Source organism: Bufo gargarizans, chromosome 2, assembly GCF_014858855.1.
Source record: "Bufo gargarizans isolate SCDJY-AF-19 chromosome 2, ASM1485885v1, whole genome shotgun sequence".
Taxonomy (NCBI): domain Eukaryota; kingdom Metazoa; phylum Chordata; class Amphibia; order Anura; family Bufonidae; genus Bufo; species Bufo gargarizans.
Genome location: NC_058081.1, coordinates 3552495 through 3567709, shown reverse-complemented (window position 1 = coordinate 3567709; position 15215 = coordinate 3552495). Strand labels below are relative to the sequence as shown.

General features: G+C 43.4%; 1 protein-coding gene across 1 annotated transcript; it reads left to right on the top strand.

Annotated features, from left to right (window-relative positions):
- Positions 1 to 2129: 2129 nt before the first annotated feature.
- On the top strand, positions 2130 to 3077 carry LOC122929187 (olfactory receptor 5V1-like). Its single transcript, XM_044282693.1, has one exon. The coding sequence runs from the start codon at positions 2130 to 2132 to the stop codon at positions 3075 to 3077; it is 948 nt and encodes a 315-aa protein (XP_044138628.1).
- The last annotated feature ends 12138 nt before the right edge of the window (positions 3078 to 15215 follow it).

Here is a 15215-nt window from a genome sequence, read left to right as displayed (position 1 = left end):
AAAAGTCCAACGAGTACCTTTAGGCTTTACAGGGTTGCTCACAATTTAGCCCTGCCCAAAATGCCAGAACAGTAAACACACCCCACAAATGACCCCATTTCGGAAAGTAGACACCCCAAGGTATTCGCTGAGGGGCATATTGAGTCCATGAAAGATTGAACTTTTTGTCACAAGTTAGTGGAATGGGAGACTTTGTGAGAAAAAAACAAGAAAAAATCAATTTCCGCTAACTTGTACCAAAAAAAAACAACTTCTATGAACTCGCCATGCCACTCACAGAATACCTTGGGGTGTCTTCTTTCCAAAATGGGGTCACATGTGGTGTATTTATACTGCCCTGGCATTTTATGGGCCCTAAACATAGAAACATAGAAACATAGAATGATAGAATGTGTCGGCAGATAAGAACCATTTGGCCCATCTAGTCTGCCCAATATACTAAGTACTATGGATAGCCCCTGGCCCTATCTTATATGAAGGATGGCCTTATACCTATCCAATGCATGCTTAAACTCCTCCACTGTAGTTGCAGCTACCACTTCTGCAGGAAGGCTATTCCATGCATCCACTACTCTCTCAGTAAAGTAATACTTCCTGATATTACTTTTAAACCTTTGCCCCGCTAATTTAAAACTATGTCCTCTTGTAGCAGTTTTTCTTCTTTTAAATCTTCTCTCCTCTTTTACCTTGTTGATTCCCTTTATGTATTTAAAAGTTTCTATCATATGCCCTCTGTCTCGTCTTTCTTCCAAGCTATACATGTTAAGGTCCTTTAATCTTTCCTGGTAAGTTTTGTCCTGCAATCCATGTACCAGTTTAGTAGCTCTTCTCTGAACTCTCTCCAAAGTATCAATATCCTTCTGGAGATATGGTCTCCAGTACTGAGCACAATACTCCAAGCGTGAGAATACCCCACAAGTGACCCCATTTTGGAAAGAAGACACTCCAAGGTATTACATGAGGGGTATGGTGAGTTCATGTAAAATTTAATTTTTTGTCACAAGTTAGTGGAATATGAGACTTTGTAAGAAAATAAAAATAATAGAAAATCATTTTCTGCTAACTTGTGACAAAAAATAAAAACTTCCATGAACTCACTATGCCCATCAGTGAATACCTTAGGGTGTCTACTTTCCGAAATGGGGTCATTTGTGGGGTGTTTCTACTGTCTGCGCATTGTAGAACCTCAGGAAACATGACAGGTGCTCAGAAAGTCAAAGTGCGTAAATTCACATTTTTGCACCATAGTTTGTAAACGCTATAACTTTTACCCAAACCAATAAATATATAGTTATTGCATTTTTTTTTAATCAAAGACATGTAGAACAATAAATTTAGAGAAAAATGTATATAGAAATGTAGTTTTAATTGAAAAATTTTACAACAGAAAGTGAAAAATGTAGTTTTTTGCAAACATTTCGGTCAATTGGGATGAATATAAAAAAAAGTAAAAACGTCAGCAGCAATGAAATACCACCAAATGAAAGCTCTATTAGTGAGAAGAAAATGAGGCAAAATTCATTGTGGTGGTAAGTTGTATGACCGAGCGATAAACCGTGAAAGTAGTGTAGTGCAGAAGTGTAAAAAGTGGTCTGGTCATTAACTGAGTTTAAGCTAGGGGAGCTGAGGGGGTTAATTGAATTACTGAAATAAATTCACTTTTCAATAATATTGTAATTTAATTAGATGTACCTGTGTGTGTGTGTGTGTGTGTGTGTGTATATATATATATATATATATATATATATATATATATATATAGAATTACCCTAGACATTGTTTCTTTTGGTTCATAATTGTGAATCCCCTGAGAGTTGTTTTTACAAAACATCTTGTTATAATATTATCTCCAGTGGTCTCTTCCTTGGAAATTAGTTAAGTATATATAGGCTAGATATTTAGAAGAAACCAGACCAGCTCTTTCCAGTCTATAGAAAAGAGAACTGCATTTTGCTTAGAGATAAACATGGAGAAATGAAACAAGTTTGCTATGGAGGGATCCAGAGTAATATCACTATGTATAACAATAAATACAGAACATATGAAACATGTTTGCTGTCCAAAAAGCTATTTGACAGAGCATCTAAGACCTGTTCATCACATAAATGTGTTTACATCAACATTTACAGATGAAGGTTCATGAAGTCAACTCCACCAAGGTCACTGAGTTCCTTATACTGGGATTCCCGGCTCTGAATTATTACAAGTTGCCTTTCTTCTCCATTATTCTCCTCATGTATTCCATGACTATAGGTGAAAACCTCTTGATCATTTTACTGGTGTCCACAAGCCAACATCTCCTTTCTCCAATGTATTTCTTCCTTGGACATTTGGCGCTGTCAGACATCGTCCTTGTGACAATTATTGTTCCTAAGATGCTGGATATTATTATAAGAGGAGGGAGCACAGTTCCTTATGTTGGGTGTTTAACTCAATGTTTCTTCTATGGAGGATCAGTTTGTTCACAGTGTTCTTTGCTCACGGCCATGTCCTATGACCGTTACTTGGCCATCTGTAGACCTTTACATTATATCTCAATAATGAGTGTCAAGCTTAGATACAGTCTAATCATCTCACCCTGGATGCTTGGCTTTATGATGGCACTTATTACAATTGTACTTATTTGTGGCTTAGAATTCTGTGGACCGAATGTAATTAACCATTTCTTTTGTGAATTTGCACCTCTTTTAGAACTTTCTTGCTCCGATACAACTGTTCTAAACATCGAAATGATTGTTATTTGTTTTCCAATAGTTGCCTTGCCATTTCTATTCATTATTATAACTTATATTTATATTTTTATCACCATTCATAGGATTTCCTCCAACTCTGGCCGACAAAAAGCTTTCTCTACTTGTAGCTCTCACTTGGTGGTCGTCTCTTTCTTTTACGGGTCCATGTTCGTAATCTACATGGTCCCTTACAGAGGACATTCGCTGACTGTTAACAAGTTTATTTCCCTTCTCTACATTGTACTGACTCCCCTTCTAAATCCTATTATATACAGTCTAAGGAACAAAGAGATTCAGTCTTCTGCAATGAAATATTTCCAGGACCATGCTAAAAACTGGTTGTAATTAAAGAGAGATTTAACTTAGTTATAATATTAATAAACTCCATTAATCGGAGCAATGTGTCTCATCTTTCACAGTTTTCCTTTTCCAACAACAAAAACAAATTGAACCACGTACATCCACAATACAGGAGTCATGAGGAATCATGATATATACAGTAGCTTCTGTAACATCCAGTTTCTGTAACATCCAGTTACAACATTACCCCAACTCACTTCACCCCCCCCCCCCCCCCCCCCGAGACAGATCCAACCAAATTGGGCACAGCAGATATCATATACAGATCATTGAAGTTCTTATCAATGTCCAGTTTTATTGAGAATCCACAGATACTTTCATCCACACCACTACTCATCCAGTAGACAGCATAAACAGATATAACACAGACCAGACAGTACAACCTTTACCCTCTCCTATTCGAGATGAGCACACCTTTCGAGATTTGGTTCCTTTCCGATTATTCGAAGTTCAAGCCTGAATTGCCTGTTCCTTTTACATCTAAAAGAAACAGGTCACACCTTTGAAGACAGTCAAGTACGTGTTTTGGATAAGGAGGCCGATTGGTACAAATGAGGCGTGAAGGAGGCCATCTACGCAAAAATGGAGAAGCCAAGCTTGAATAGAGGTGGGGGGGGGGGGGGGGTTAGACATCTATTGTCTGCCACATACAATGCTGTCTTGACACCTTTTTCTGGGAAGTCTTTATCACCTACTGACTTCAATTAGGATAATGGTATCAACTCCTTTGACCCAATGCTGGGTATAATTACGAGATGTGGATTCAGTTACATATTTGTTCCCAGAATTCTTGTACAGTCACTCAGAATTGAGAAAGCTCGTTGGAAGAACGAGTGAAACGTTTTCAAGAAATCTACAGTACGTCCAGTTGCCTTGATTTATTTTTTACAGATATAAGCCTGAATTGATTCTACCCAGTAGTTCCTGTTGCCCCTGAAATTTGTACATAACTCCCTCCACTCTCTTAAGATTCAGACTTTGTAGAAAAATATGTCTCTTTTCTTTAATTTCATTATGAATTTTTGCTTTTTGCCACTCCACTTCCTTAACTCTTGAATGAAATGACAGCGATAGTAAATGATGTCTGAGTGACCCTGACATACATAGATATGGGTAAACACATGTTTGATGGCGTTAACCTGCACCGCGCTGCACAGGTGTTCTGCTTTGTCTTATTCCAAAACTTCCAAAAATTGTCCCTTGTCGTGGGCAGATGATGTTTAAACACACAATCCACAAAAACTATGGGTTGCGGGGGGACAATACATCCAAAAGTTATGCCTTGAAAGGGACCTAATGCCACTCTGAATGACATGTGTAAGTGTTAATTATCAGAAGAAAAAGTGGCTCTTTGTGAACAAACTTTGAAAAATTCTCCATTTTAATTGGGAGCAGCAGCAGTGCAGTGTGGAAGTGGAAAAGGTAGGGTTATAAGAGGAATGTGGCCGCAATAGTAACGGTAGCAGACGCAGCATAGCATGGAGCATACAAGGCAAAAAATTGGCTGTCTATGGGTAGTAGTTGTAATAGTAGTAGTAGTAGTAATCGTAGTAATAGTAGTGGTAGTAGTAGTAGCAGCAGTGCAGTGTGGATGTGTAGAGGGTGTGGTAATAAGATGCTCGTGGCCACAATAGTAACGGCAGCATAGCATGGAGCATACAAGACTATATATGGTATGTCTATTGGTAGTAGAAGCAGATGCGTAACCTTAATATTGTTGACAGTAGGGGGTTAACAGCGAGCAGTAGCAGCTATGGCAGCCAAATGGTATACATTGGTAGGCAGGCAGCAGTAATGGCAACAAGGAACAGGATCAGCAAGGTCAGATTTATTCATTGGCTTTAGCCGGAGGAGTGTAAAGGTTCTCCCGAATCCAGGCTTGCTTTATTTTGACAAAAGTCCTTTTTTTAACACTGGCAGAGGACAGCATTATCCGTTTGGGTTTCACCACACTGCTTGCAGCTCTGAAATCCTCCTCTGAAATTACACTGGAGGCTTGGCAGAAAATGAGATGGAGAGCATGCTGTTCCAGTCTGTGTCACAGCCACTATCTCTGGCTGTGACCTTCCGTCCTTGCTCGTTCGGCGCTCCTCGCTGAAGTTTCGTTTCTGTGTGTTATTTGTGGTTCTGTATGGGTTAACTCCCCTGTGTTCCTATTAGGAGTTAATCCTCTCTGATGCACCCATGGAACCTGTATATAAGGCTGAGGTTTCCTCAGTTCTGGGTCAGCTCTCCTGGTGTGTGTTGTCCTGCTCCTTGTTTGTACCCACTCTCCCATGCTGCTGACCCATGGGACCCGTGTCTGTCTGTGCTCTGTGGGTTTCCTACTTGTTCATTGATGTCCTCTTTCCTGTGTTTCTGTATCTGTTCGGCCAGTTATGTTTGTTACCTTGTGTGTATTCATATGTCTCTGTTCAGCAAGCCCTTGCTGCACCTTTCTTTGCAGCAGAACGCCATGGGCAAGGCCATGCAATTTACTACTGGTGGAGCAAGTCCTTCTCTGCTCATTGTTACTCCTGTTTCCTTGCTATGAACTCCTGCTTGTGTTATTAGTTGCCCTGTTTGTATTTGCCTTTCTATGTTATGTATGCCTATGTGCCGTTGGTACCTTCTGGTACCTGTTGTCCATTTGTTCCTGCTGTCACTGTCTAGCTCACGCTCCAGAGTGGACCCTGGCAACTTCCTGCTGCAAAGCCTAACCCCACCATCCGGGGCCCTAGTGAATACCAGGAGTTGCTTAGTCACGCCCCTCTGGAGTATTACTTGACAGTGGTGCAGTGGGGGTTTGCTCCCACTGTGCAGACGGTACATAGAGCTCATGTTTTGTCTGTGCTGCCTTCCCTGGTTTTTGTTTGTGCAATTAACTCTTGTGTGTCTGTACCTGATTTCCGTTTGTTTATTGCTTGACGACGCGTTGGTCTCTCCTCGGACCTCCAACTCGTGACAGTCTGCCTGCCATGGCGTCAGGGAACAGGGACCGGCCAGAGTCTAGATAGGTCTGAACCTGGTCATTGAGGCAGGAGTTGTCGGCTTGCTGATTGTCCTAGGCCTGACATGGCACATGGAAAAACTGTTCTATCATGTTGAGGAGACTGAATTGACTTCTGCTGCTTGTGGCAGCAGCAGGTTTGTTAAGGTGGGTGGTGGAGAGGTGCTTCCCTTTACAGACCTGCTAGTGGCAAGCTGTGTACACAGTGTGCCCTGGATAAAGATGAACGAATTAACATTGACAAAGGCTGCTGCACTTGTTAGAAAGAGGCAGTATGAAGCCCAGGAATGAGGGATTACCCACAATGTCATGCAGGCAGCCAATCAGCAGAGCCTCTGTGATGTCTCCTCCTGCCTGGTCTCCTCCATTTTCCAGTGAACTTAGTGCAGGGAGAGACGTGACAGGCGCTAGGGACAGTGATTACAAAACACTTTATTCACAAAATATTCCTAATGAGCAGTTCAGGGGAAGATTAGCATAGGGAAATGATAGGGGGGCATCATCTACACTATAGGGAGAGAGCAGGGACCAATAGAAGAGAATACAGCCTGGGTAATAGGAGCTATTCTATTACACCTTGCTGCACTAACTGGGGATCTAAAGTGCTCTAATAATACAGATTTTAGGTTGTTTGCATTCTTTGATTCTGTAATTGGAGTGAAACTGCGGTCTGATACTACAGATTTTAGGGTCCTTGAGTTCTTTTATACACAATTCAATCCGTTAATCCTTGATTGTCTAATTGGGGTGAAATTGCAGCCTGATACTACACTTTTTAGGTTGCTTAAGTTGTATTATACATAAGTATATCTGTCAATCCCTAATTCTGGAATTGGTGAACTTGGGGACTGATACTACAAGTTTAGGGGTGTATTTTTTTAAAATCTATAAGTACATCCATTCATCCTTGATTCTGGGGTGAAATTGGGACCTGATACAGATTTTAGAGAGCTCAAATTATTTGACATATACGTTAATACCTAGTTGTGGAGTTAGTGTGAAATTGTGGCCTAACTCTATTGCTCTTTTACCCTTACAGTTCCAGTACAGTATGTCTGACAGACAGGAGACAAGCCCTTCTAAGGGAAAGGGCAGTGACAAAAATGTTTCTGGAGTTAAGAAGTAGCAGCAGAAGAAGAATGGGGTGGTAGCAGCAGTCCCAGTGACAGGACAGAGCTGCCAGTGTCAGCTAGCGGTCGTGTTTTGACTAACAACCCAGCGGTCCTTGAATGGTTGACTCGGCCTTCTACCTCTTCTCAGACACCCTCACCCAGGAGTTGGTTGGTTTCTCTGACAGCACACTTAGTTGACATGGCCTGGGAACAAGCTCTGTGCCCCCACCTGTCCTGAACCTGCTTCTTTAATTTTTGGTTCCTTCTGCTCGAGAAGTACTGCATGCCGTTGGCTTCACTTTTCAGCAAGGACGAGCTTCTAGAGAACAGTCAGCAGATACTGCCCAGCCAAGATCTGGAGGAGAGATCCTCTATTTGCTCTGGTAGGCAGGCAAGTAGCAATGATGAGAGTTGTGTGGAAGCTGGTGTTGTAAGCTGTCAGGCATGTGGCCCTGAGACTGGTGAGGGTGACATCAGTGATGTGCAGACAGTAGCGGATGATGATGTAGCCAATCACAAGTGGGAGAAGAGGGTGACCGCTTGCTTGTAAGGCAGCAGCTGAGCCAGCAAGTTGGTAGCGTGGCGTTGAGTCAGCAGGGTAACAGCAGTGTGAGGTCTGGAGCCAAACGTGCCTGGGGTAAACTGTCTGCTATGCAGGAGCCTACCTTTCTGCAAAGAACTAGTCAGCACAGAGAGGTAGGGGGAAATTGCCATACTTGGCGGTGTAGTAATTTTTCATCAGCGTGGCCATTGGTAGAATATGTGGGCAGAAGGTGAAGTGTGGCCAAGGTTGAAGCCATGGCCTTGAGTCAACACATGTAGTGTCACCATAAAGTGGCTTAGGAAAACTGTGGCTTTATTGTAGTGGTACAGCCTGACTCATCAACTGCTGAATCACCCAGTCACCTGCACCTATTCTCCAGCAGTCAAGGCTCCACCACCTCAGAAGAAGGGAGCTGTCTGTCCTTCCCATCGTCTACTGGTCCTGATACTCCTGCTCCTCCTCCACCTCCTACTCATAGTCACCCGATTTGTCAGCAATCAATCCTTGAGGAGATTGCAAAAAGACAACAGTATGCGTGCACTCAGCCAACAGTGCAGAAGTTGAATGTGCTCCTGGCCAAGTTGTTGGTACTACAGTCGCTCCCTTTCCATGTGGTGGCCAGTGCAAATTTCAGAGAACTGATGGCTTGTGCCGAGCCGTGGAGAATCTCAAGCCGTCATTACTTCTCCAAAAGGCTATACCAGCCTGCACACATATGTTGAACAGAAGGTGGGCCAGTCCTTGAGCCTGTTGGTGTCTGCTAAAGTTCACTCCAGTGCCGACGTGTGGAGCTGTAACTACGGTCAAGGACAATATATGTCCTTTATGGCCCACTGGGAAAATGTGGTTCCTGCCCAGCCACACCAGCAACTTGACCAGGTGACGGCACTGCCGCCTTCACGTTCTCAAACTGTCAGTCCTGCGGCAATGTCCTCCTCTGCCTCCTCATCCTCCACCTTGTCCTCAGCCTCCACTGCAGGCACAATTTGGAGTGCCACTCCAGCATACTACCTGTGCAGAGCACGGTGGTGACACACTGCTTTGCACCTGGTTTGCCTGGGTGAACTGAGTCACTTTGGGAAGGAACTTCTTTGTGTCCTTCAAGAGCAAATCCAATACTGGCTTTCTCCTCACCAACTTAAAATCAGAACCATGGTCACCGACAACGGGAAGAAGATTGTGTCGGTGCTGCACCAAAGAGGGCTGAGCCATGCACCCTGCATGATGCATGTCTTAATCTGGTTGTAAAGCAGTTCTTTAAGTCTACCACCCAGCTGCAAGACATTCAGAAAATGACTAGGAAACTGTACATGCTCTTCAGTCACTTTTACATTGCAAAGCAGGCTCTTCTTGAGCTGCAAAGGCAGAATAGCGTTCCCCGACATTGACTGATATGCAACATTTCCACCCGTTGGAACTCCACCCTTGACATGTCAGACTGACTGTATAAGCAGAGCAAGGTCGCAAACTATTTCTTGATAATGCAGCACTCCATTGTGTAACTTCGACGATAGCCAGTGGCAGCTCATGTGTGACACCTGCCATTTGCTCAGGCCCTTTGAGAAGGCCACATTATTTGTCAGTCGTCAGGACTACGAGATGAATGGCATCATTCCACTCCTTCACTTCCTGGAACAGATGCTGATAAATCTGAATGGACAGGAGATGTGGCACCTGTATCTAATGACCACCTGAGCCCTGTAGGGGCTGAACTGGAGGAGGAGAACATTCATGCTCAAGCAATGTATACAGTAATGAGTGTTTTTTCTGCACAAGTGACAGGAGAGGAGCAGGAGGATAAAGAGGATAAATAATGATCTTTGTGGAGATGTGACTGCTGCCAGTTTTTCCTACTGCCACCCACCGTCTTGTGTTGTTACTGTCACTGCTGATGCCCCTCACCTTTTGACTGGGCCACTGTGTTGACTCCAGTCCTCATGCGTTTTCCACCCTCACCACTCTGTTATGACCAGTTTGTTGACTCCTCATGCAGTTGCCACCCTCACCACTCTGTGACTGACCACTATGTTGACTCTTCATGCCGTTGCCACCTCACCACTCTGTGACTGGGTCACTATGTTGAAATTGGGCCACTATGTTGAACCTTCATACAGTTGCCACCCTCCCCATAATGTAACTGGGCCACTGTGTTAACTCTGGGCCACTGTGTTGACTCCTCATGCGATTGCCACTAGTGATGAGCGAGCATGCTCGGCCAAATACCTGTTCGGCTCGAGCATTGCTATGCTCGGCACATGGCGGTACTCGGCCGATTACCACATGTGCTCGAGTGCCATGCTCGAGTTTCTTCCCGCACATTTCATGGCTGCTGAGCAGCCAATAAAAGTGCAGGTAAGTACTGCCATCATTGTAATGCCAGTAGCCATGTTGGCTACTGGCATTACAGTGATTGGCTGGCCGGAATGCATCATCGGGTGCTAAACGCGAGTTTGGCTCATTGCGAGTCAGGGAGAGCTGCGTTTAGGAAGGGACAGATAGTGTAGGGCGATTGTGATCGCAATATATTCCAGTGAATAACATTTCAAAGACCCAAAAGTCCTTTTAAGGATTATTGTGTGTGGTGGCAGCAATTTTATTGTGCAAAGTAGTACTCGATTTTTGTTTATACTTTGCAAAATAGCGATTCTTTTGCTATATAGGTGTCTGCAGTGACTTGTGACATCTGTGCAATACCTTCTGTTTCAGGGGCAGATATAGGAAGAATATTAGTGAAAACAATCATTTTTTTCCCATAATCTATCCACATGTTTGTGTGATCTGCACTTCAACACGTTTTCTGGTTGTCAGGCCCATATATAGGGAAAAAATTTTAATGCAGAAAACAATTTTTCTCCCATTATCTATCCACATTTTTATTATCAACAGTGTAATCCATGAATTGTGTGATCTGCGCTTCAATAGCTTGTGTGGTTGTCAGGATCAGATATAGGGGAAAAATTATAACACAGAAAACACAATTTTTTCACCATAATCTATCCACATGTTTGCTGCCAACGGTGTAATCTGTGAATTGTGTGATCTCCGCTTTAATACCTTGTGTGGTTGTCAGGCCCATACATAGGGAAAAATTTCAAATACAGAAAAAAAATTCTCCCATAATCTATGCAAATTTTTGCTGTCAACGGTGTAATCTGTGAATTGTGTGATCTGTGCATCAATACATTGTATAGTTGTAAGGCCCAGATATAGTGAAAAATATAAATATAAACTACATCAGAAAACAGTGTCTTTACTGCAGACTCCAATAATCTGGGCCTAAAATAGTCTCCATATTCTGTGTGTTTCTGTGAAATATACTGTTCTGCATCCGAAAACTGTGTCTTTAGCGTACAGTTAAAAAATCTGCACCACCTCTAGTGACAAAACTATTAATATGAAGAAGGCGGGGAAGTGGGCGTGATGCTGTTGGTGCACGCAGAGGCCATGGCCCTGGGCGCAATGAAACTCTGCCTGCTGCCAGTGCATAAAAAAAAAAAAACTTCCACTGTACCCAGATTTATGTCCAACTTAGCTGGGTGGCGCAGGACAACACTGTCCAAGTCAGACCTGTGCGAACAGTTGGTCGGTTGGATTGCTGAAGATAATGCTTCCAGTCGGTTAAGCCAAGTCCAGTCTCGGAAGCCAAGAGTCTGGTCAATCGAATCCTCACTCTGATCAGCCTTCCTCCCACCATACAGAGGCTTGCCAAATGAGTGATCCTATATTCGGATATTCCGAGGAGCTATTTCCAGAGCCACTATTACATTTGGCCCTCGCACCCAGCACGCTTGAAAAGGGACCTGAGATATTGTGCCCTGATTCCCAACCTCTGGAGCCTTCACAGTCTCAAGAAGATGACGGTGGTGAACGGCAATGGTGGATGATAATGAGACACAGTTGCCAATCACTGAGGTTGTGGTTAGGTCAAGTCAGGAGGATGAGCAGAGTGAGGAAGTGGAAGAGGAGGTGGTTGACGATGAGGCCACTGACAAAATATGGGAAGGTGAAAAGCCGAGCAAGGACAGCAATACAGATGGGGAGGGATCCGCAGCACCGCTACAGGCTGGAAGAGGCAGTGGGGTTGCAAAAGGGAGAAGTCAGCCCACACCAAACAGGTCTGCAACTTTTACACCGAGCACCCCTATGCGTAAATCTACCTTGCCAAGGGGTAGATGGTCCGCAGTATGGTTCTTTTTTGAGGAAAGCGCAGACGACAAAAGAGTGGTAGTTTGCAACCTGTGCTGTACCAAAATGAGCTAGGGCGTGAACACTAGCAACCTCACCACCACCAGCATGATCCGCCACATGGCATCCAATCACCCTAAAAAGTGGGCCGAATGCCTGGGTCCACAATCTGGGTCTGCGGGTCACACCACTGCCTCCTCTTCCCCTGTGTTACACACTGCTGGCCAATCCCCTGCCGAAGGCGCAAGCCCGGATGCCCCTCGCCCGGCACCTGAACCTTCGCATGAACCATAAGCAACAACATCCACTTCCCTGTCCCAGCACAGCGTCCAAATGTACATAACACAGTCATTTGAACACAAATGCAAATACCCACCAGGCCATAGCACTAAATGTGCAACTTGTGAAATTACTGGCCCTTGAAATGTTGCCATTTAGGCTTGTGGACACTGAGGCCTTTCACAGCCTGATGTCGGCGGCCTCCCTCGGTCCGCAGTCCCCAGCCGCCACTATTTTTCACAGAGTGCCGTGCCCGCCTTACACCAGCATGTGTCCCAGAACATCACCCATGCCCTGACCAATGCAGTTACTGGGAAGGTCCATTTAACCTGAGATTGTTAAAACTCAGATCCGATGGTATATTCTAACCAACAGGCATTCCCATGGTGACGGGGACGCTTGTTGGGGAGGAGTATGCGAACGACCGTACAGATTGGAAAAAAAAAAAGATGAATGTTCTAAATAACGAATATTCGCTATATTGCTATAACTTAGTTTTTTAGAATATTCGTCATATTCTAAAACAAAAATATATAGCAATATAGCAAATATTTGTAAAATACACATATTAGCCGTAGCCAACCAATAGGAAAGTTGCCTTATACAGTTAAAAGAAAATCGCAATACGTGAATAATTAAATCGCATATTATTCGCGATAAATAGAATTATTACAAATTATTACAAATATTCAATCTGGACGAATATAAGACGAATATTCAATTGAATATTCACGAAATATCGCAAAATTGAATATGGCACCTCCCACTCATCACTACTTACAAACATGATTGAAAGACATAGATGCAGGGAAAAAGAAGGCGACATCAACTGGAGGACAAACACAGCGGATGACAAGTTCACAAATCGCCCATCAATATAAATACGATTCCATTAAAGTGCAAGTGAAAAACCAAATTCATTTACAATCAAAAGGACATAGAACGTTTGCCCATGCTGTGTCTCCTCCAGGATGGCGCCAACCACGATGTGCGATTCGGCGGACCTTCATCTGGGGGTAAACACCATGAATAATATATGTAATGCATATATTGGGCAATCTGTGACTCCCGAGATCTGGGAGATGTTCTGAGTGGGTGGTGATTTGTCTTATGGGACAGGGTGTCAAGGATCTAGATCACAGGCTGTTGTGATCTGGCCGACATGTTAAATACCATCAGGTCCAACTTTTACAGTTTAGGGTGGTCATCATTTTGGCATAGCACATTGGGTAGTGGGGTAATCCAAGTGCACTTATTTACATGGTCAAATACTTAATGATGTGTAGAGCTCTAGTGTCAATTATGACATGTCCTCTGTGGTGGTATTCAGCAGAGGAAAAAAGGGATGGGGGATAGCACTGTGGGGCTTATGCTATCTGGTAGAGCTTTGGGTATATGGGATTGACTATGGTGCCATGAACGTTAGTAAGGTAATTGAAACCGTAACGTTAGTAGTAAAACATACCCTTAGTAATAAAACATACCGAGGTCTATACTAAAAGGATATGGTGAAAGGATATAGCATATGCGGCTCTTGGCGGGGATAGTACATTCAATATCTGGTCTAGAATAAAATAGGGATATGGTTAGTACTAGTGTATAGATATTACTAAGCAAGTTGGTGCACGGCTATCACAGCTAATATCAATAACCACATTTAGTCAATTTTTCAGTTATATCACGATAGTATATATACACATCATTGCCACTGTTACGGTCAGTTTTTTCGACAGTTTTTATCGAGTTGGTACATACATATCAAATTGGTATATATATATCGTTGCCACTGTCAGTCATTAGGGTAGATAAGATATCAAGTGGCTATATTACTTATATTCTAAGTACTTTCTTGTTGGGGCTAGATAAAGCCCCCAACTTCATGTTCACGGTTAAGTCCTTTATAGGGATGAGCGAACCCGAACTGTATAGTTCAGGTTCGAACCGAATTTTGGGGTGTCCGTGACACGGACCCGAACCCGAACATTTTCAATCAACAAGCGTCATACTACTTGCCCCAAGAGGCCGTCACAGCCATGCCTACTCTTGGCATGGCTGTGATTGGCCAGTGCAGCATGTGACCCAGCCTCTATTTAAGCTGGAGTCACGTAGCGCCGCCCGTCACTCTGCTCTGATCAGTGTAGGGAGAGGTTGCAGCTGCGACGTTAAGGCGAGATTAGGCTGATTAACTCCTCCAAAAGACTTAAGTCAGTGATCGATCTACAGCTGTGGATCATTGAACTGCTGCTATTCAATTGCTCACTGTTTTTAGGCTGCCCAGAGCGTTTTTCTGTCACTTTTTTCTGAAATGCATTTAACCATCAATAGTGTGGTTATTTTTTGGCTATATCCTACATCAGGGGCTTGGCTGTGCTTGCTATTTTATTGAGGGGTGAAATATTGCCAAAATAGCAGTACCCTAAATCTGGTGTTTCAGCTGTGGCTAGCCAATTGTAATACTGTCTGCTGTCTGGCAAAGGGTATATTTTTGTTCTGGGTTGAAATACAATTCCCAACTTAGCAATTTCCTAAATCAGTGGTTTCTGCTGTATCACACCTACTTTAAATCTATCCCTAAAAGGGTATATAAGATTCAAGGTGCAGATAGGGTCATTCTCAATAACTTCACACACACGCTACTGTGCAATTCCAAGTCTAATTCTGTCCATAAACGTATACCTGTTACCCAGCGCCTAAATACTAGGCCTCAAATTTATATTCAGCTAAATCTGTGGTTACTGCTGTGCCTGTATTAGTGTAATACGGTACCTAAATAGATAGCCAGATAGTGTTAGGTGTCTGTAAAAAATGGCCTGAATTTGAATTCAATACATTGGGCCAAATAATATCTTTCTTATTGTGGTGAACGGTAACAATGAGGAAAACATCTAGTAAGGGACGCAGACATGGTCGTGGTGGTGTTAGTGGACCCTCTGGTGCTGGGAGAGGACGTGGCCGTTCTGCCACAGCTACACGTCCTAGTGAACCAACTACCTCAGGTCCAAGTAGCCGCCAGA